Source organism: Watersipora subatra, chromosome 3, assembly GCF_963576615.1.
Source record: "Watersipora subatra chromosome 3, tzWatSuba1.1, whole genome shotgun sequence".
NCBI classification, from domain to species: Eukaryota; Metazoa; Bryozoa; class Gymnolaemata; order Cheilostomatida; family Watersiporidae; genus Watersipora; species Watersipora subatra.
The window spans coordinates 39,583,538-39,606,761 of NC_088710.1; the positions used below are offsets into that span (position 1 = coordinate 39,583,538).

The following is a 23,224-nucleotide window of genomic DNA, read 5'->3' on the forward strand; positions in this document are numbered from 1 at the left end:
GTTATAGTACTAGTAGTAACAGCAATAGTAATAACAGCAGTAGTATTGGTGCTAGTAATAGTACTAGTAGTAACAGCAGTATTAATAACAGCAGTAGTATTAGTGCTAGTAATAATACTAGTAGTAACAGCAATAGTAATAACAGCAGTAGTATTAGTGCTAGTAATAGTACTAGTAGTAACAGCAGTAGTATTAACAGCAGTAGTATTAGTGCTAGTTATAGTAATAGTAGTAACAGCAGTTAAATAGTAACAACAGTAGTTTTAGTGCTAGTAATATGATATTGAAATAAAATTGTAGAAACACTCTTGTAATGAAAATGCAGTTTTACATTGTGCCAGTTATGATGCCTATGTACCCTCTCTTGAGCGATTCTTTCAATTATGCCTTTTAGTATGTATTAGATTTGTATTTGTCTTATTGACTACCCGAATAAATGACACTTTTAATGATACGGAGATCTTACTTTTTAGGAAGTAGGTATTGCCATAGTGATATATATAATTGCAGTCAATGTTTCTAGGAACAAATATTATACAGAGTTATAGTCTAAATTTATTAGCATCATCTGTTCAGTAACAGAGCTTTCAGATGTTTCAAGTGTAACTATGTGTTTAGGTGCATTTTGTCTGTTTGCCACTCTATTGTGCAGGCCTATTGGCCGCTATTGACTAGTACACCATGTTAATTTCTATGGTTACTAGTTCCTTTGTGGTCATAAAGCGCTAACATTGAAAAAGTTTAGTGCTATGACAATGATAGTCTTATTTCGTTAAGGTAAATATAATACGTAATTGTTCTATTATACTGCCCAAGATAATGTCCTACCTATTACAAAGCTTGCTATAGCTGGTAGCTATCGACCTCTCGCACTTTACACCAACCAATGGCCTTACTTTTGATTGACCAATCAGGAGCTAAGGTTTGATGGAAAAGCCAAAAGGATTACTAATATAGCCGATAGTGCCAAACCAGGATCATTTTATCCCAAGTCTTCAGCAAAGAAAGGTTTACACTATTTGCAATTTCCTAGCAGGATATTAAAGCAAGGATACTCACAGTGAGTCATTGTGATCTATTTACACTTCCAAGCCAAATTTATTGTAATCACTCTTTGACAATCTTAGAGATTTCAGTGTCTGGCTAATATTTGCTTTGTTTGCATTGTAAATCACATGTGTGTTGCTATTCAAAAAGTTAACTGTTATCTCTTAGCTTATGTTGTCTGATGTGGAGGGAAGAGTGTGTTCTTGTAAATCCTCTGACACATGGCAAGGGACATCACCATTCCATAACTTGTAAAATTGAAAAAACAAAAAATCAATTCTGATATGCGTTGCCTCAATGAATGGTTGGAAACCAGATCTGTTAAGTTAGTAGAATAGGAAGACAGTGTTGTACTTTATGGTTTACATGGGTACATGTACGTATTGTAAAAGAGACTTGGTCTTGTTTGTTGTTGATCTGGTTGACAAGAGCACAGTGTTTGCCAGTAAATGAAGTATTTCCTCATGCAATTGCATAATCCATGACAGAAAGGTTCCTGCTAATGTAATAAATCTGTTCATTTCCTTGTGCGTAAGCAGAATGTTAAACACAAAGCCAAACTGTTGAGACCAACAATTAGCTTCTATGATAATCCTTAGCTTAGCCCGCTGCGCTATTAGAATTGAGCTGGATTAATATAGTGTCTCAGGATGGTACTGGACTCTCTTCTTGTGACTGAATTAGCTGGCTCCTCCGCTGTAAAACAACCCACTCGAACTACATGCTAGTATCATACTAACTCTTGGATACATATGCGTATCCAATATATATGCAAGCTGATAGTGCAACAATAGTTCAACATTGTAATGTTTGACACGGAAATGCAACATTGTCCACTAATTTCATTATTCATTTCTGCTTTTAGATGAACCATCCAGAAATGGACAGCGATAGAAACTACATACTGAACCCAAAATACTTTGATATCCATCTCACTTCTACATGGCATGTCCAAAGGCCTACAACAGACGCACTAAGCCCAAGTACAAACAATGCCTTTACTAAAACAGTCTACGTCGAATGGTATTGGGTCATTCTTGGACTGATAATTCCAATTCTTCTTGGTTCGCTCTTTTGCATATTAGATCATCTACGTCGAAAAAAGCCGTCAAGCTCCCGACAAACTGAACAAAGACTAGAGTCGATGTGTGAAAGGAATAAATATGTACCACCAAAATATGAGGAGATAATTTCAAATAACCACATCATAATTCCACCCATACGTGAAGTTGGATTGCCTCCCTCTCCAGAAATGCACCAACAAGTGTTCACCATCGAAGCTGAAGAATCAGCTGTACACAGCATACCTGACTACAAACCTGCGGTAGCCGGACCGCCTTTAACCTTGGACAATTGCTCAATAGACGATACATTAAATCTTACATCTGATAGCTGTAAACCAACTGTGATCTCCAATAACTGTGATACAGAAAAACTTGGGGAACCACCATCTTATGAACACTATCACCAGTATGAGTTATACGGCAGTCGGGCTGAATTGGTTTGATTTTGTTATAAGCATGTTTTAATATTTTTCTACTATTTATAGTCAAGTGATAGCGAATCATTTATTTTATTGTTTTTTATGAGGAACAATTATGAAAAAACATGCAATCCGCATGTGGAAGTCATGCTGGAAAGCAATTGATATTCACATTTGTATCACCGAAACTGAGATCATGCGTCATGTTTAGCAACATCATAACCAAAAAAACATTTTATTAATTTATATGCACTTTTGTAGAAATTTTAAAATAGAAGATAACATACTGGTGTACATAACATCCATATAAGAAAAGTTGGGCATTAAATATAAAAATAATCTCTATCAGTATCTACAAAATGCTCCATAGCTATTATAGTACACCTACCAAGAACATCTCACAAGCAGGCAAATGACATGCTTTGTAATGGAATGAATCCATTTATCTTGGCACACCATAAAACGTATTCGTTATCCTAAAAAGCTAATGAACCAACTCATTAGTCTAAAGGTATAATATCAGAATCGTCTAATAGAGGTTCATCAGTGAAACCTGAAGAGGAGAAGTCAATGATTGCTGGATCTGTTATACTTATTGCATGCGATGGAACATGCATTCCAAGTGATCGACTTGAGAGGTCCTGTGGAGCTGATTGCTGCTGAAAAACAAATTTAGCCTACTGAATATTATACAAGAGCATACACTGGAGACAACTAGAGCATTAATGCAAACAAGGGGCCATTTAATGTGGGTTTTAATGGTTATGACCATAATGTAGTTTTTATGATTATTTAGATAATGCTCACAATTAATCTTCGACTAGCTCTTTTAACTATAGAGAAGATGATGGCTAAAAGATGATGATGGCTAAAAGATAATGAAAGCAAAATGTATATTTTTATGAATGACAATTTATATTTAAAAAGAAAAGACAAGCGAGATGAAAAAGTTAATTGGCAAAACATTCAAATGACAAGCTATCATTAGGATACGGTTAGCAATTTTATTTCAATCGGACACCAGAAACCATGCTGACAAACTCAACATCTGAATCAGATGAACGGGGAGATAATTCAGCTTGGCAGATGCCATGATAGACGCTGTCTAATTCTTGCTGGATGCCACACTCTACAACTCCAAACTCTTTACCAACCTAGAGAAGGTAAGCCTCAACACTATAGTTTGTTGCACATATACATTGTATATCATACATTCACTCGACTAACACAATACAACAAGTGTATTGTATACTCAAAAATATATATACTCAAAATATATATACCCTAGGACACTTTTATTTCGCTAGTATTTAGTTTCGTGAGTAGCACAGAGTAAAATTTCGCGGCTCTGATGAGTGCGAAAATATAGAGATGTGAAAATAAATGCAGTGGAACAAACAGATTAGATTCTTCAGGTCCAGTTCGCTAGTAAAAAACAAACTTCCAATTTGGGACTAGTTTGTATTTGTAAACCGCAGGTAGAAATGCGTGGGTGAGATCGATAATTCAATTTGATAGCTTGCTGCCATTTGTTTCTTGGACTATCAATGAGGTCTAGGTCCCTCCTGCCATGACTTTCACATGTCTTTCACATGTCTTTCACACTCAAGTCCCAAAAAGAAGAAAATTGATAACAACCAACTTCACAACCAGAACTGTATAACATGGTTGGACCTGGTGAAGGTTGTTATTGTTTGTGGTTGGTAATGAAATTTTCATCACTACAATAATTATTATTCAATTTTATGACTTCACCTACCAGACTTTCATCTTCATCATTTACAAATTCGGTGACTAAACTGATATCATCATCTTCTTCATTTGTCTTGGCTTTTCCAAAAAAAAACTTGTTCATCTTAATTTGCTTTGCCATGCTGCTCATTCGGTATTAGCTATAACGAGTTTACCAGAAATTTCCCAATGATCTAACCACACCCGAAAATTACCTGCAATTCTAATATGACGATTTTATTGTGGATATCAATGAACAAAGCTATTTAATTTCGCATTTTCGCTCAATTGTTATGATAGTTTAGTTTTGCTCATGAAACTTTCACGAGAGGATGACTCCGCAAAGACGCGAAAGTTAGATGACGCGAATACATGTGTCCTAAGGTATATACACTTTTCAGGATACATATTGTGTATACAATATATATACTCAACATAAAAATAACACATTTTTGTACGTGTTGGATACAATACATATACTCAACTTAAACAATACACATTGATGTACATGTTGTATATCATGTCATGTATATATGTCATACAAAATTACGGAGAATTAATGAAAAATATGGAAGATTATACAGCAGAGAGTTATATACAGCAGAGAGTTAGTGCTTACCAACATGCTCAGGTGAGAGTTGAAAGTGCTGCTCGAATTGTAGTCAAACATATGATCTATAGAAATAAAAATAGGCAAAAGAATATACATGCAGTTAACTTGATCACGTCATATCTTAACAGGTTTATTAACAGTAACATCTGGATTAGTCTGCTCTGCGCAACAGGCAGCCATTATGGTCCAGAGGTAAACAACGGTAACAAATAAAATTAACTATCACAGTCAAGTCTTATCTTCATTCAATCATAATCTAGGAACTAATCACCTCCTCCGTCTGATTTTGAATGACTACGTATATTGACTACGTATATTGACTACGTATATTGACTACGTATATTGACTACGTATATTGACTACGTATATTGACTACGTATATTGACTACGTATATTGACTACGCATTCAATAACTAACAACTAAAAATACTTTTTGAAGGTTCCACTGCAAGAAACTGTTAAACACTGACATTCTCCTTGAAATAACTGCAGAAACATACCAAGCGAGTTTTATGAAGCTTTAAGACATACGTATTCTCTCTTATATACACTAGCTGTGTTAACCGTCACATACGTATTCTCTCTTATATACACTAGCTGTATTACTCGTCGTAGTGTACTAAAATGGTAAAGTAATTTTAATGGCTGCATACATTAAAATGATGAGAATTTGTCAAACTGTCATATTTCTAGAAGTACATGGTAATTTTAGACCCTAGTTGACAGCATCAGTGATTCTTTTCAGTCTAAAAGAACCCAAAGGCCAAAAATGCTGCATAATAAATAAAAATATACGGAAAAGACAACTCACAATTATGGTTGCATACAATATCGGCTAAATGTATCAAAGTTAATTAGTATTCAAAGAGAACAACTCCCAATTGAGCTATTGGCTACTAGTGACCAATTACTCAAACCTTGTGCTCACTTTCAGGACATCCAGACAAAAGTTAAGTGCAAATTTCACTAGATGTTACTGCTTGACAAGCTGGTGTTTCTGATACATGGAAATATACGAATAGACTCGATTATACAGAGAGAATGCTAGTATAATAAGTACATTCATGAATTAGATTTGAAGTGGTGTTCAAAACTAAATTAATCAGCAGTAAAACATTAAAACTGAGAAATATTACTAGATGTGGTTATCAGGAAACTGGAGGGTTCTTTTAAGATACTTTTTAATAAAGCGTTTTGTAACTTGAAATACAGAAAATAAAAAATGGTTTGTTTCATTAAACAAAGACTACCCTCTTTTTCGGTAGCATGATACCTAAGAACAGGACAGATAGTTAATGTAGAAAACTTTTTGATGTTTAATGAAGAGAAACCGGCTCACTGCCAACGGTCAATATCGACAGAAATATAATACAGCAAAATCTTCTGCGTAGTACAAATAATGTATTGGTTTATAACTTTATATTGATGTGCGACTGCGAACAGGCCAGCAATACAGAAAAAATGTCCTGGTTAGATCGCAGCGACTTATCAGAGTAACAATTCTGAACATGGTAAAACGTTATAAGTGGGTGTTGTAAAAAGTGGGTGTTGTCACTCTATTTTAATGGTACGATGCCTAAAAAGTCACCGAAATTCAGCATAAAAATGTCGTGTTTAATAACCAATCATTAGGGAGGTACTATTTGACAATATTGCGACACGTTTAAAATTTAAGGAGCCCGATGAAGGATCTGTATGAAAGATGACATAAAACTCATTTAGCTGAATGAGTAATTTTCAATATCAAGTTTCAGCGATGACCAATAAAATGAATGTTGCTAAAGCCATAAGAGCAGTTAGCATGCCAGTTGCCTTGCGAGATATAATACATGCTTAGACAACTCGCACGTCAAACTTTAGTAGACGAGAAACACGCGAATAAACTTATTATCTGACCATCTTTTGGGAAAGGAAAGCGTAACAATAACAATACCATATTGAATCACAATTTGGAGTGAATAAACAGAATTTTAAACATTGCATTTTGCAGCGTTTGCAAGATTAGTGTTTTGATGTGAATGAAATTAGTCATTTAGTTAAAAATGAGTTCGAGAAATGCCAACTTAGCTTTGTAGGATTTACCAAAACGCAGTATGCTTTATAAATTTATAGCTTCTGGCATCAGGTAGTAGTGTAGCTTATTATGAAAGATTAAGATATTTGCAAACAAACCTGTTAAATTTATACAATTTTCTTAACAGATATACAATAATTTTAGTCAGGTTAAAAATAATTCCTTAGAAATTAAAATTGCGACAAAAGGGTTAATGCAGATGTTTCAAAACTATCACAAAATTGAAGATATTTATTAGTTAGTTTTTAGTAAATTACCTGATACACAAGTTACTTTTACGCATTAAAGTCGCATCCTGCAATTACAAGATAGTTTTTGTGCTCCTGTACCGCAGTTGGTCAACACTCCTGTACTGTACGCAGTCATATGATAACAGTGCAATTGTATCTCAAACCAAAACTTTCCCTGAGGTTTTTACCGTAATGTTAAATTTATTCAGGATGAGGAACTGCATGCATACATTCAGTTGCCAACAGTGAGTACAATTGATGAATACAGTACAGCGAGTAAAGCGTAAGTCAACTTACTTGTTGGTAACAAAAGAGGATAGGGAGTAAAAGGATTTGAGGATGTGTGTGAAGAATTGGAGCTCGCTTCAATTGTATTTCTGAATGTGCTTAAATCAGTTGTCATGGACTGGCCTACAAAGATAGTCAGGCAGTACCAGCAGCATTCATTAGCAGTACTGTTAGAGCAACTAGCAGAATTGTGCAGAGTAACTAGCGGTACTGTACAGAGTAACTAAAAGTATTGTACAGAGTAACTAGCAGTAGTGTACAGACTAACTAGCAGTAGTGTACAGAGTAACTAGCAGTACTGTACAGAGTAACTAGAAGTAGTGTATTGAGTAACTAGCAGTACTGTACAGAATAACTAGCAGTATTGTACAGAGTAACTAGCAGTATTGTACAGAGTAACTAGCAGTACTGTACAGAGTAACTAGCAGTACTGTACAGAGTAACTAGAAGTATTGTACAGAGTAACTAGCAGTATTGTACAGAATAACTAGCAGTATTGTGCAGAGTAACTAGCAGTATTGTACAGAATAACTAGCAGTACCGTGCAGAGTAACTAGCAGTACTGTAAAGAGTAACTAGAAGTATTGTACAGAGTAACTAGCAGTATTGTACAAAGTAACTAGCAGTATTGTGCAGCGTAACTAGCAGTATTGTACAGAGTAACTAGCAGTATTGTACAGAGTAACTAGCAGTATTGTGCAGAGTAACTAGCAGTATTATAAAAGGTAGAGTAACTAATAGCACTGCAAAAAATAATAAGTAGCACCATGTTTGGTAACATCACAACACACTTTCAAATAAAATGACACACTTTTTAACACGGAACACCTATGATATGTCCATGTAAATACAAAATAGTAGACCAATACCTGAAACCTATATTGCATTGCAAATTTCACGAGAAATACTACAGAAAAGAGATCAAGTTAAAAGGAGGTATGAAATTGTGAAGCTTATGTATGCTCAAAGATTTCAGGATTAATTTGCTGTCAATTGCTCGCCTTGTCTGGGAGTGATAAATATTGGCAAAGTAAAAAGCTTTTGACAGTGATCAAAATGCTTATGCTCTGCGTACTGCCAAAGAGTTGAGGTCCATAGTCAGCGATTTTATAGGTCATTGCCGCAACTCAAACACGACGTTTCCATGACGTCATGCATTATGGAAATCTGCATAAATCTACAAGTTATCCGCATCATGGAAATGACATAAATCTGCAAAATATCCGCATCATGGAAATGACATAAATCTGCAAGTTATCCACATCATGGAAATGACATAAATCTGCAAGTTATCGGCATCCGAGTGAAGGTCACTATTATAGAAACGGCATGGCGAGCGAACATTTTATTTGATTACGCGATTATGTTTAGCGATGCAGCTTTTATGTGAACAGATGAGCGTCGCAAGAGTTTTGCTGCGCATGCTACCGCCAGAGTCTCGCAATCAATATGGGAACCAAGCTTAACTCAACTTGTGCACAAATCTAAATGTGCCAAATGCCGGTCATGCGCATCATATAAACATGCTGAAAGATACTCCATCCTTACATTTCTAAAGTCAGCAATGCTGATAGCTAGCAGTTTGAAATTATGTCTGCATGAGACGGAAACAAAGCTGTGGAATAGAAATTTACAGAATTTGCACAAACCACTCAAACCAAACTATCGATATAAATCTCAGCGTTTGTCTTTTTTTGGTCAAACCTGTGTTCAGTTATAGCGATAAACATCTAGCAATGAAAAATCAAGAAACCTCTAGGTGTGTGGGTCTCTAGGTCTGTGGATCTCTAGGTGGTGAGCTCGACCATTAGTCTACGATATCCAAGCAATAAATGATTGTTATGATCTTCATTACATCGGTTAAAATGCTCACAATAAGTTAAGTGTTAAGAGCTTGGAGTCATTAACTAACAGCGAATGATTATTGAGCTGTCTGCAAACAGGCATTTGTTTCAATAACTTTACTAGCTCGAGGTAAATTACTCAAATTCATTGGGCAATTATTCTATTACCCGTGCAACGCCAGGGATTCACCTAGTAATGGAATAAATGTCTCAGGTTTTGAACGAAACTTCAAAACATTTGGTGCTACAGATGCTGAATAATGAATTGGAACTTGAACATCCTCAACGAAAAGCTGAGAAAACCTAATGGTGTGGCTTGGTTGCAAACTGATGCTTTCTCCCTCTTTCTCGATATGATATTTAATATTTCTCATCTTACAATTGGTAAGAATAAAAATAATATACAAAAGCTATTTCTACACACTTTCAATTTACAAATAAGTATGAGGAAACGGGGCTAATGATGTAGCAATATATTCCCTAGCCCTATGACTAGAGTATCTATCAGAAATTAATATGACTTTATATATTACCATATATTTTAATATTCAGCTTATGGTGTGGCATAACGCAAAAATGCTCAGCCAAAATAGTTTTACAGCCTTGGAACGAATTAAACTTTATTATATGTAATATTTATAACAGTTAATATTTGCAATATTTATAATGGAACAAAACCATTTTGGAATTCGAACAAATCCCTTTTCAAACAGCCTTCTAGAATGGGTGAAAAGCTGAAGAATTGGGTGGTCTAACTGTAATGCCAAGCCTTGGAGTAAATGCAACTGTTTTAACATACGACGTAAAACTTGAGTATATATTTGACTCCATACTAGGTATAATTTTCAATATTTTTTGACAGTTGAAACTTCTTGAAACACTTACAGCTTCATAAGCAAAAGTGAGAATTTTCAAATGAATAAACAAATGTGAAAATACTGAATATGTTATGTCGGCTTAGGCAGCATAAACTTCATCTAGATCAAGTTATTAGTAAGCAAACATACTGCCCTCACAGAATCACAGGTTAATGGTGAAAACTGACCAGCGCTATTAACATTGCTATTAACATTAACTACACACAGACAGCTCTTATAATAAAACCATAATAATAATAATAATAATAGACAGCGGTAATCATATATACACTACATATATCATATACACAAGGACACAATAATTAAATTTGATCAGGGAGTAGAGTGAAATATGGAAGTTACTACAGCTTTTAGTTTCAGAATTATTGGGCCACACCTCTTGGGCAGGAGCAGTCATATATAGGATAGAGCGGTATTAAGGCGGTGAAGATTAAATGACATCCACGGAAAGAGAACCAGAAATAAAGTTTGGTTAAAATCACGAGGTGAAGAAGTAGTGGTTTTTAAAAACAGCAATTCATTTTGTCATACTTCCTCTAAAACAAAGGCCATGCAAGCGGCAAGCGGGTGACACCCATGACAAACTATTGCTACGTGCATGCACAAGGGAAGCCATTTATTCATATAGTGGAACTTACTGAAAAAAGACTTGCTGTCAAACCCTACAAATTATGTGGAAACAAGATATTTGCTAGCAGACAAACAAATGGAATAAAACATGTTGCTATTGATAGTTGGAAACAATATGGGTCCTCCATTGTATCAGTCGAAGAAATGGCCAGATAATTGTGGCTGCATCACTGCTCAATGTTGTATCTACAAATTCTATACATAACCTTACTTAAAAACGTATGACAGTGGCAAATCTACACATTATACAAACATAATTACATGGGCAGACACCTTTACTTTAATCAAGAGTAATTTCATCATGAACAAATTTATAATTTTGCAAGAGTTTTGCAAGATCAACGCAGGTTAAAGGTCAGTTACGAAAGTTGAAGATCATTAGCGCAGGTTAAATATCAGTAGCGCAGGTTAAAGACCAGTAGCGCAGGTTTAAGGTTAGTAGCGCAGGTTTAACGTCAGTAGCGCAGGTTAAAAAAGTACAGCAGTGCAGGTTTACAACCAGTAGCGCAGGTTTACAACCAGTAGTGCAGGTTTAAGGTCAGTAGCGCAGGTTTAGGACCATTAGCGCAGGTTAAAGGTCAGTAGCACAGGTTTAAGGTCAGTAGCGCAGGTTAAAGGTCAGTAGCGCAGGTTAAAGGTCAGGAGCGCAGGTTAAAGGTCAGGAGCGCAGGTTAAAGATCATTAGCGCAGGTTAAATATCAGTAGCACAGGTTAAAGACCAGTAGCGCAGGTTAAAGGTCAGTAGCGCAGGTTTAAGGCCAGTAGCGCAGGTTAAAGGTCAGTAGTGCAGGTTAAAGGTCAGCAGTGCAGGTTTACGACCAGTAGCACAGGTTAAAGGTCAGTAGTGCAGGTTTAAGGTCAGCAGCGCAGGTTTAAGGTCAGTAGCACAGGTTTAAGGTCAGTAGCGCAGGTTTAAGGTCAGTAGCGCAGGTTCAAGGGCAGTAGCGCAGGTTTAAGGTCAGTAGCGCAGGTTTACAACCAGTAGCGCAGGTTTAAGGTCAGTAGCGCAGATTAAAGGTCAGCAGCGCAGGTTAAAGGTGATGGTACATGTAGCTATTGCTATTATTTAGCTCATTTATAACTAAAATCAAAACAAAGGATTATTTAGTACTTTGTATTACCTATGGTCGTTACGCAGATTACAATTTTTGTCATAATCCCTTTTATTTGATATCAGCTTCTTTTGAGATTCATTTAAAAAACTCGCAGATTCGTTGTTAACTTAATGTGACTTTTGAATGAATGTTGAATAGTCAGAAATGATAAACTGAAGTATAGATAGCAACGCCTCTTATTTTTGTCTTACAATTACAGACGTTTTAAATGTTTAAATTTTCAAACAATCACAAAATTCGGTACATGTTAACGTTGAGACCCTAAAACATTGGATGGTATGAGGCTTGAACCACGACATTCAACTCACTTCACTGGCACTCTAACTCTAACCAACTTAGCCATTTAGCTAGATTTCAAAGCCTCAGAATAATTGTACCAATCAGAGAATAAAGATTCTTTGTGACCGCAAAAAACAAATGGATGGACAACAACCAAGAATATTAATATAGAAAATAGGATATTATTCTACCTACTTCTTCAGCTATGTATTACTAAGGACTTTAGATGTACTGCATGCCACTGTCTATCAATATGAGTGATTGAAATACTGCTTTTGAAATAGATCCAATGTCAGCAAAATTTAATGTTAGTTTACCTTTTATTTATTCCTTTCAAACTTATTTAAATAATACTATAAGAGCACATGCAAACTTCCGCATGTTTAACTGTACTGACAGTGTGAAAACGATTAAATTTTCCTGCTTCACTAGATACGCTAATGTGAATTATTGTATAGTCATTAAAGATGTGGTTGCGTCAAAAAGGTCGATTTAATGAAATTAAGACCAATAAAAGTCTAAAACATCAGCTACAATTTGGTGTCATTTTTGTCTTTGTAGACTAACCCAGTCCAGAGATATCTGCGTTTGAATGAGGTCATCTTTTAAAAAGCTCACATTCCGGAGGGTGCTTCATTCGTGACGTAACTAGTGATACATCTGAAAAGAGTCAACGAACGATAAATGTAATATTGCTTCATTAGCCAATCATCAGCACGAAATTTTTATATAGGTCGTAATAAATGTTATCACTCATAAAACGCGTTGTCTGTGATCTCAAGTTTAGGGATTTTACTCTATTATTAAATTGCATGGACATCGATATTTACTAAATTAATTAACATCGGTACTTTAATGAATTACTCGATCGACACATTTTATTGACGAACAACAGAATTGTAAAAATTATGGTAAAGCTACTGCGAAGGTGAGTCTGGGTTTTCTGAGCAGCAGGTGGTTAAAGTGCTAGAGGAAAATAGGAAAATGGAGGTTAATTTATCTTTTACTTTGAGTCTCCTATAGATATACTGTTGTTTACATTCAGATTATATTTCCCTGTTTGAGGTTGTCATGTAATTTTCTGTGCAAGCGTGCGAGAAAAGGACGCACAGTGAGTTCTTGACGGCTTCTTTTTAATCCATAGCATCTAGCAATACAATGGCTTAGATTGATGAATATACTAAAGGTAATAATTTTAGTACTCACGAATACATTTAACGGTACTAATTAATAGAATAATAACTTTTTACTTAATTTATAGTTTCACCTAGCTATATTTCCTTCAAATTTTCTTTTCTAGTTTTAGCTAGTAAATTAGATTTATGATTTGACTTTAGACATTTACTTCTCACTTGTAGAAAGTGAAGAAAATCAATTGATCAATGTAAATCTTCAACTTTCAGAACCAAAGTTTCGAATAGTCAGCTAGACATACTTATGCTTTTGTTAAAGATTTATTCATTTTTAAAATTACACTCGCAATCTATCTAACTCCCAATTTAAAAGCTTTCAGTAGATACGTGTTAGAATGAAATATCTATGAATGACATATATTTATTGCATTTGTTTTATTGATTACAGGATGTTTATGTGGTCCCACCAGCCGAAGCAGCTTTGTCAGTGTGGAAACTGCCATAAATGGGAAAGAGAGACTTGAATGTGTGCTGCATAAACCATGATATGTTTTGTTTGAGTTTGCTGCTGCAGTAGAAGAACTTGCCCTTTTGTATGAGCTGAAACTATGTGAGTGGCACGACTTGGATGGATGTTTTTAATAAAAGCTTTGAGATGAAAATTTTCTTGCTTGTAAAAATTATATAATAAAATAATATATTTGAAGATAATGCAAAACATGATTTGCAGAACACTGAATACATCATAGCCCCGTTGACACCCGTGCCTAAATCTTGTCTGATAGATGAACTTATGAAGCGCAATCAGAGCTGCATGGACAAGCTTTTTTTGCATAGCTCGACCATTGGTTTAGTACTTGAATCAACTAATCAAATGTGACCAATGAATTTGTTTCTAGAAATTGATACCAATAATGACTCGATAGCATTGACAGTCGACTATACAATGTACATGACTTTTAGGGATGTAGTTTGTTTTGCCACATATTCTTTTCAAAGACGCAGCTTGCTTATTTTTAGAGCTGCACAATGATTGCGTTAATTAAACGATTAACGCGGTCATTACAAATACACGATTAACTGAGTTGAGCCAATTAATCTTCAATTAAAATACAACCGAGGTGGTGATCATGATGTGGTGCCTTTGTATTGTTCAATATATAGCACTAACATAGCAGGTTACCACCATTTAATTTACGAACAAATAAGTATTATGACAAGCAGCACTTTCTTATCAATTATATACAACCACAATTATTTTGCACTCAACTATGAAATCACAAAGTGAGTTTAACATTAAACTTGTTTATACAATGCACAAGCACCGTGCCGATCCAGCCGTAAGCGGCCAAGTAGTTTAACCGTTCAACATGTTTCTAGGTAATAGCAAGAAAAGCGATTTCAGTATTATTTAATACATGTATCTCACAGTCTATTTTTTGTTTATTTTAGAAAGATTTTTTTAAAGTAAATTCCACATGTATTTTCATTTTTCAAAAAATCACAATCATATTTCAGTTTTAGAATATAAGTGATATAAGATTGACACTTTATTGGAACATGAAAGCAGAAAAAATGTCTTCCATACTAGCTAGCTATTTCCTTACGTTGTTGGAAGTGTAAACAAGAAAGCGAAGAGCACTACATGCCAGAAAGAATTTTCCTACTACCACAGCACATCATCTTTAAAAGATAATGTAACTAATTCTCATCCTACCGCGCAGAAATCATCACCAGCTGTCGCAGACAATATTTACTACTACTGTCCCCTGCGAGTGGCTATTCTCTAAAGCTGGCAATATTGTACGTAGGAAGAGGGTATCTCTTTATTCGGATAATGTGAATAAACTGTGCTGCCTCAACTCTTGCCTGACTTAATTATAGACTTTCATAGACTGTTTTCACACTTATAATAATTATTACATCGTAACTTATTATATGTACGTTGTATATAACATGTACTCCTGCTAACAATTGTCTCAAATATAATTAATTTATATGTACATGTATTATTTGTTTTTGAATATGCAGGTTTTTACTAGATTAATTCTAAGATTAATCGAAGATTAATTGGTTCATACCAGTTATTAATCGCGATTAATTTTTATAATCGTTGTGCAGCTCTACTTATTTTACTTAGTAAGAAACTAGTTTTCGGTGTCGGCAATGATATACAGCCCCCTCCCCCAGGACAGGCGACGGGCATCATGTGGGCGGCGCTTTTGGTGGGTTGTATGTATATCATTAATGCGGGTAGCAACGGAACTGTGCCGATATTAAGACCCTTTTCTACATAGTTTGCTTGACAGAATTACCGTAGACCGGTAGAATTGGTAGTCGGTACTAAGATGTTTACACAGCATTTAAAAGAAGCTAATATGACAAGCTTTTAATTTTCCTTGTTTGAGGAGTTTGAGACATTGGAAATAATGTATCTGTAGCTGGATTTAAAATTTTATTCTAGCCAACACGAGCAAATACAAGATAAAATATACGCCAATAGAGCCGCGTAGGACTAGACTTTTATCGCAATAGCCGATGTGATTACGAGAGATAGAGACAGGTTGTATTACGCGTTACATCACTTTGGGCAAGCCTGGGCATGTTCTTTTGGCCTGAGCGTTTTTACCGCAATCAAATTTTTTCGATTTTAATCTTAAAACATCTTGACATTGAGATCACCTAACACAATAAACAACATCAACTGATAGACAAAGAAAAATACTTTCTTTTAAAATCAACTCAAATTTGATGCAACCACATCTTTAATTACAATGCATAGTAAGTAGAGAGCGTGTCGCCCAGTCAATTGTGCTTAAGACAGACCATGAGAAACAAATCTGACGTGGTGTTGGCATAAATACGAGCAATACTACATAAATATTTTAACGCATTTAACATTGCCTAATATAATAATCAAGAAAGCAAATAATGCTCCAATACAATTAGATACAATACAATGTTTGCATTATTACCATACCAAATTATTTACATATGATCTGCTAAGGAAGTATAAGCAAACAAATGGATTGAATATTAAAAAAACTTCAATTTCACCATTCAAGGTATGCAACCCCTTTTCCTGGGTTCTTGCTGATTTGCAATACTATTTATTTCCTAGCAAGGCTGTTGCTCTTCACATGCTTTATTGAGAACAATGTCAAGAACTTAACATAAGCTTCATGCTAAGTCTTGAGAATTCATGAAGGTTAAGACTGTTACACCGTACATTTGCAATAGCGAGTAACAATAACAATCATGATTTAACATCTTCAGACGATTTATAATGCATTAACAAGGGAGGCAATAACTAACATTCAGCCATTTCAAAATATTTCTTGCAATGGCAATATAAAGTAGGTTTCCTAGTTGAATCTTAAGTGAACTGTATAGTTTATGTGATGGTGAGGGTTTCCTAGTTGAATCTTAAGTGGACTGTATGGTTTATGTGATGGTGAGGGTTTCCTAGTTGAATCTTAAAGGTTGACTTGAAACAAAATTCACATTACAGTTATTTGGTATCATAAGATTCACCATGTCTTACTCTGTTGTGTTGTAGGTGCAAAATATATGGGAATGTAATTACAAGCTCTTAAAAGCTAAAAATGAACAGTTAATCGCAGCCACACGAGACCGCCGTAGTTTGGATTCGCTTTCCTAAATGGCTCAAATGGGACGTAGCTGTTACAGGATGGTTTCTGTTTACACTTTCAAGCAACCTTATTCGTCGAAATATTTTCATAAATATACTTCACGCATTCAATAAAACCATGTCTATTGTTCTTACGCATTTATTTTGTCGTCATTGTAATGCTGTCACTTTTAGCACTGATATCTTATAACTTACCGTAAAAAATCGTTAAACGTTTTAACCTTAGCTCGAAGGAGTACATATCATTGTCTGATAATCATGACGAGCCTGTTGGTTACCTGTGATAATCGAAGAGTGCTGCAAAAATTACTTGCGAAGTATTGGGTCACGTGATCAGATTACGACTTGTTTGAATAATGCCGCAACAAAACTGTAAAGTAGCGAGCATCTATATTTGATACGGGATCTTCGGTAAAACCCGAAGCGTTTGTCATAAACTAGTGCTACGACAAGTTTTATATTGAGCTTTTTATTGGCCTTTCAATTCACGTGAGAACATCACGTGACAAGACGATAACCAAACTGTAATGACTACGCCAAATAAATAAACAGATTCCAATCTATTGCGGCTTTTCGTTTTTGGGCTTTTAAGAGCTTGTATTCACATTTCCACGTATTTTGCACCTACAACACAACAGAGTAAGACATGGTGAATCTTTTGATACCAAACAACTGTAATGTGAATTTCGTTGCAAGTCAACCTTTAAGTGGACTGTATGGTTTATGTGATGGTGAGGGTTTCCTAGTTGAATCTTAAGTGGACTGTATGGTTTATGTGATGGTGAGGGTTTCCTAGTTGAATCTTAAGTGGACTGTATGGTTTATGTGATGGTGAGGGTTTCCTAGTTGAATCTTAAGTGAACTATGGTTTATGTGATGGTGAGGGTTTCGTTGTTGAATCTTAAGTGAACTGTATGGTTTATGTGATGGTGAGGGTTTTTCCATGGATAAGTTAACATTTATGGCAGCAAAAATCTGTCAGCCATCAACTCGAACAAACTGATGCCTCATTAAAGCATCGGCAGCAAGTTTGCTATGACAGCCAAGCGACGATAGGTAATTCCCTGGCAGTAAAAAAGTATATTATAAGTCATCGAACAGAAATATTTTAAGAACTGTCTATAGAATTGTAAAGGTCTGGTAACAATGAGTTAATAAAGCCTGAACACGCACCTTGGTGACCATATAACGAGGGATTGGATGGCATGCTAGATGGCATGCGATGTTGATGATGTTGATTGTGCAGAGTTTGGCTGTGAGACGTGGGAGGCATAAAAGGCAGCCCACTGACTGAGGAGGAGCCGCTGTGTATTTCCAGTGATGAATCAGAACTGATCGCCGAAACAGGCCGTTTGTGTGCCCTGACTGGCTGAATGCTGCTGCCATTGTCTGACACATCCTGCTCTTCATCGCTGTCACTCAAGACGATCAGATCAATGTCCGCAGTTTTCTCTTTGTTAGAGTCTTCTGCAAGGCAGGATGAGAACATATGCCACTGCCAACACCTACCTTTTTACTAGGAAAACAAAGAAAGGAAGTTAATGATTCTCTACAAACAAATTTAGATGTCAATGGATGCATGTGACAGATGCATGTGACAGATGCATGTGACAGATGCATGTGACAGATGCATGTGACATGCGCATGTGACAGGTGGGAAGATGAACCAGTGCATAGAACTGCACATATTTTTGGCTATTTTACCTATCGCCTGGTTGGGTATGGAAGAAATCCAAAATAATGTGGTTTGATGACTCCTGAGTGATACATTGGGTTTGTATAGATCTTAGTATGGCTATAAATCTTTTTGATTTATATGTTCATATTACCGCAATGATGCTATTTTATAGCATATTTGCAGTAATACAAACTCAGCTTACAATGGGTCGACACTAGTAACTCCTGTTCTATTCCTACCTGACTGCTACCTACTGTCTCCACTACCCACTTGACTACTACCTACTGTCTCTACTACTCACCTGACTACTATCTCTACTACCTACCTGACTACTACCTACTGTCTCTACTACCTACCTGACTACTATCTACTGTCTCTTCTACCCACCAGACTACTATCTCTACTACCCATCTGACTACCTACTCTCTCCTACCAACCTGACTACTACCTACTGTCTCCACTACCTACCTGACTACTACCTACTGTCTCTACTACCTACCTGACTACTACCTACTGTCTCTACTACCCACCTGACTACTACCTACTGTCTCTACTACCCACCTGACTACTACCTACTGTCTCCACTACCCACCTGACTACTAACTACTGTCTCTACTACCCACATGACTACTAACTCCACTACCCACCTGACTACTATCTACTGTCTCTACTACCCACTAGACTACTATCTACTGTCTCTACTACCCAACTGACTACTATCTACTGTCTCTACTACCCACCTGACTACTATCTCTACTACCCATCTGACTACCTACTGTCTCTACTACCAACCTGACTACTACCTACTGTCTCTACTACCCACCTGACTACTATCTACTGTCTCTTCTACTACTATCTACTGTCTCTTCTACCCACTAGACTACTACCTACTGTCTCTACTATCCACCTGACATTCCCCTATGAAAACCACGTATTGATTCATCAAAAGCTTAGAGGATTGATCAAATTCACAGTGGCTTTTAAAATAGGCATAAAATGAAACTCCATTATCTACAAACACACCTGCCTCCTGCCCACTCATGTATCCGAGATGCAAAAGATTGAGCTAGGAGTGTTTGTTTGAACCTCAGCTATTAATAGGATGGATGACACAACAAATTCAGCATGTTGATATAAGGGCAATGCTGGTAACAGATATGTAAAACCTTTGCATAATCCAGACTCCGAATCTTCAGCATTCAAGCTTCGTCTTACGTCGCAGAAAAGAAAAAGCGAACATCGCAACTGGTTACACGACTTTTCGTATTCATCTCTTTCTACGCATATGTCATAGAAGTGGAAATACTGGAACCAATATTCACCCTCAGTAACACTGATAACACGAAAAAGGTCACTATTAAAATAGCCCAAACACAAACCAGTTGTTTTATTTTTTTGTGGAGAGGCATTGCCAGTTGAGCTTTTGAAAGAAGAAGTAGTACAGGCTGCTTGGCCATTAGTCTTTGCACCCAATGTCTGTGCTGCATCTTTGCCAGGGGGGCCGAGTGGTGCCCAGCTTCCATCTGGGCTGAATAGAATCTCATCACAATCTCCCGCTATCTTACAGATTTCTGTGAAGAGTCTGCAACAAAAAATGCTCGACCAAATTAACGATTTAGACTCGCCCACGATTGGCTTTCTAACAACAACAAGAGAGCAGGGTTTCACACAAACTATTAATATTTAGACAATGATACTCCCACTTGTAACACTGTATACCCAAACCACTAGTATAAATTGAAAGTGTTTGAAAAGGATTTCAGATAATTTTCTTCGGTAATTAAACATGTTGAAATCCTTTTTCCTATAGTTGAATTGATGCCATGAACTTGAGCCAATTACAGCAATGCCAGCCATGAACTTGAGCCAATTATAGCAATGCCAGCCATGAACTTGAGCCAATTACAGCAATGCCAGCCATGAACTTGAGCCAATTACAACAATGCCAGCCATGAACTTGAGCCAATTACAGCAATGCCAGCCATGAACTTGAGCCAATTACAGCAATGCTAGCCATGAACTTGAGCCAATTATAGCAATGCAAATAGGGACACTGTGTGTTAATGATCCAATTTAATAGGCCAGTCAACTGTCGGTCTCCGGTTACGATCAGAAATTACAAGTCTAAAATTTAATTTTTCTCAACTCCATGTCAATTTTATCCTGTTTTCTTGTATAAAACTTTTTTAATCATCACAAAATACATTTTGTTTCAATTTTAATGAGTATTTTCATGTTTTTCGGCCAACACAGAACACTTGCTTTATAATAAATGTGTTCGGTCTGTGTAGAAATGCTTTATTGGATAGTGCCGTGGGTCAATCAAAATTTACTCCAAGTTTACAATGCATCCGGAATACATACCGTAAGTACTCATGCTCAAGCCGCGTGGCTTGTGTTCAAAAACATATTACTCACGGAAGAAAAAATAATCCTCCAACAAGCCGCATATGCCCACAGACCGCGGCTAATGACTGAGGTTTTGTCGTCCTTGACCCCCTTCGGGAGCGAGAGTGTTGATACGGGTTTCGCTATACCCCCATCCTCTTGAATAAGAAAACAGGCTACATCGGTACACATAGAAAGAATTTTTTTTTACTTCCAAGTTCGAATTAAAATTCCTAAACCCTTGCATCAAAAACTTACTTGCCATGTCTCAGCTAGATGTTTATTGCACTGTTAGAGGGCTTCACGTTTATGAAAAGATGCCGGTCAAGAATGAAAAGGTGTTAATAACCTATGACTGTGGTGAGTTAAACATGAGCGATAAATTCTTCTTCAGTCTAAAGTATTACATAAACATGACCTTGAAAATAAACGAGTAGGTCGCCAAAACCCCGTACATAAAAGTGTATCATGACTGCGATTCTATGGTTATAGCGCGAAACTGAGCAGAGACCGCATTTATTGAGAAGCCGCCCTGAGCCCACGTAAGTTTTAAAAACTGGGCTTTAGCCGTGGCCTATGACCTTGAACCAGAAGCCGCGCCCAACGACAAGCCGCTCGCGGCTTGAGCATAAGGACTTACGGTACATACATGCATACATACATACAGAGTGTATTTCAAAGAAAGTAATCACCTATGCACTACATTTTGTGGAATACAATCTGTATTCCAAATGCATGCCGCCGACTCAGGGAGAATCCAAAATCACCATTGATTGACTAAAAACTGTACCGAGTAAAAGCCAGCAATATCATTGAACTTTCAGCTTGCGACATATGGAGAAGACAGAGGCCAGTTACTTAGAGGCTCAGGTAAAAAGGACGATGTCTTCTCCATGGACACGAGCAAAGTAAAGACCATCGTATGACCAATGATATAACCCCCCCACAAGGATAGGTGATGGCTATAATATGGGCTCTGTTGGGATTAACCCGAACAAAGCACCAGAACAAAGAAATACGCTGAATAAAGCACCTTGTAAGTTTAAAAATATTATGAACAATAGTAGATATTTTACTGATCTGTTGGTTTCATTTTGTTGTCAAATAAATATAGTTGCCCAATATTGTCACTGTTATGATCAGTCAGTTGCCATTCACAAGCATTGGCAATATTAATAGTCGCAATCGTAAAATAGCCCAAATTCGATTTTATATTTAGGAAAAAAAGGCCATTGTTCGGGTAATTTTGTGTAAATTATATTCAACTTTAAGCATATACTACGACCTTTACCAATTTTAAAGTTAGTAAAAGTAGGTAATTTGAAATGTTTTATTTTGCATGGATCCATTATTTTGGTTAGGTATTACCCCTACGTTGTAGAAATTCAAGGTTTGCTATTGTGAACCGCGGGGTTTACTGACTGAATAAGCTAATGAGACGATAACAGCGAGTCGTGTTTTCCGAAACCTTACCAGGCAACGCAACCGCCCCGCGAGAACTGTGTTAGCCCCGAAACCCAGGCTAGCACAATCCCAACAGAGCTCGATCATTAAACTCCGCCCATATGATAGCCATCGCCTATTCTTGTGGGGGGTTTATATTAGTGCTGGGCACGAGTACTTCTTGGCAAACGAGTTTAGACTCCATCCCCTTCTGTTCGAGTTTTTCGACTATCGAGTAGATGGTAGTGCTTGGCACGACTACTTCTTGGCCAACGAGTTTTTCAGGTATCAGGTTTGTTGATACGGGTTTTATGTCTAAAATTTCCTTAACATCAGACATATTTTAAAATTTACAATGCAATTATAATTCGATTCAATTAAATTATTGCTTTTAACTATTTTCTAATGACCAACATTCGTGCTCGCAGCCTTAACCCTTGGAAGTTTAAACACCAACTGTCAGTTTTCAGGCATGGCGTAGGGTGTGTCAGAATTTCTATCGGCCAGAATTCCAGCATTCACACGGCTTTGTTTACAAAAGCCGTTTCTAAGTACCAGCGCAAATCAATCAAATTAATTTTTGCACAAGAAATTAGACCAGAAATTTTACTCCCATTTGAAACAGTTTTCAAATATTTTCACCTACTTCCTTCGTTTTAATAACTAACTTTATTTGAACGATATCGCGAAAAAACTGACGCAACTCCTTTGTTGGTAG

At 36.5% G+C, this 23,224-nt stretch overlaps 2 protein-coding genes across 4 annotated transcripts in view; one reads left to right on the forward strand and one right to left on the reverse strand.

Moving 5' to 3' along the window:
• Nucleotides 1-933: 933 nt before the first annotated feature.
• LOC137391397 (uncharacterized) lies at nucleotides 934-2,831 on the forward strand. The gene is made up of 2 exons (XM_068077858.1): nucleotides 934-1,060; nucleotides 1,913-2,831. The coding sequence occupies exon 2, from the start codon at nucleotides 1,913-1,915 to the stop codon at nucleotides 2,552-2,554; it is 642 nt and encodes a 213-aa protein (XP_067933959.1). The 5' UTR covers nucleotides 934-1,060; the 3' UTR covers nucleotides 2,555-2,831.
• LOC137391393 (E3 SUMO-protein ligase PIAS2-like) overlaps nucleotides 2,750-23,224 on the reverse strand; it is a 49,110-nt gene continuing 28,635 nt past the window's right edge. The window contains exons 10-15 of one of the 3 annotated variants that reach the window (XM_068077853.1): nucleotides 20,055-20,257; nucleotides 18,171-18,464; nucleotides 10,827-10,850; nucleotides 7,476-7,589; nucleotides 4,881-4,936; nucleotides 2,750-3,186 (exon numbers count right to left, since the gene is read on the reverse strand). In XM_068077853.1, the coding sequence (XP_067933954.1) occupies nucleotides 3,031-3,186; nucleotides 4,881-4,936; nucleotides 7,476-7,589; nucleotides 10,827-10,850; nucleotides 18,171-18,464; nucleotides 20,055-20,257 (847 nt within the window). In that variant the 3' untranslated portion in view covers nucleotides 2,750-3,030. Of the gene's footprint in view, nucleotides 3,190-4,880; nucleotides 4,937-7,475; nucleotides 7,590-10,826; nucleotides 10,851-18,170; nucleotides 18,465-20,054; nucleotides 20,258-23,224 lie in introns of all 3 variants that reach the window. The other 2 variants (XM_068077852.1, XM_068077854.1) reach the window with 2 other exon arrangements.

What these genes read in the sequence shown, in the direction of transcription:
- LOC137391397 (XM_068077858.1), top strand. Translation starts at nt 1,913, where the DNA reads ATGAACCATCCAGAAATGGACAGCGATAGAAACTACATACTGAACCCA.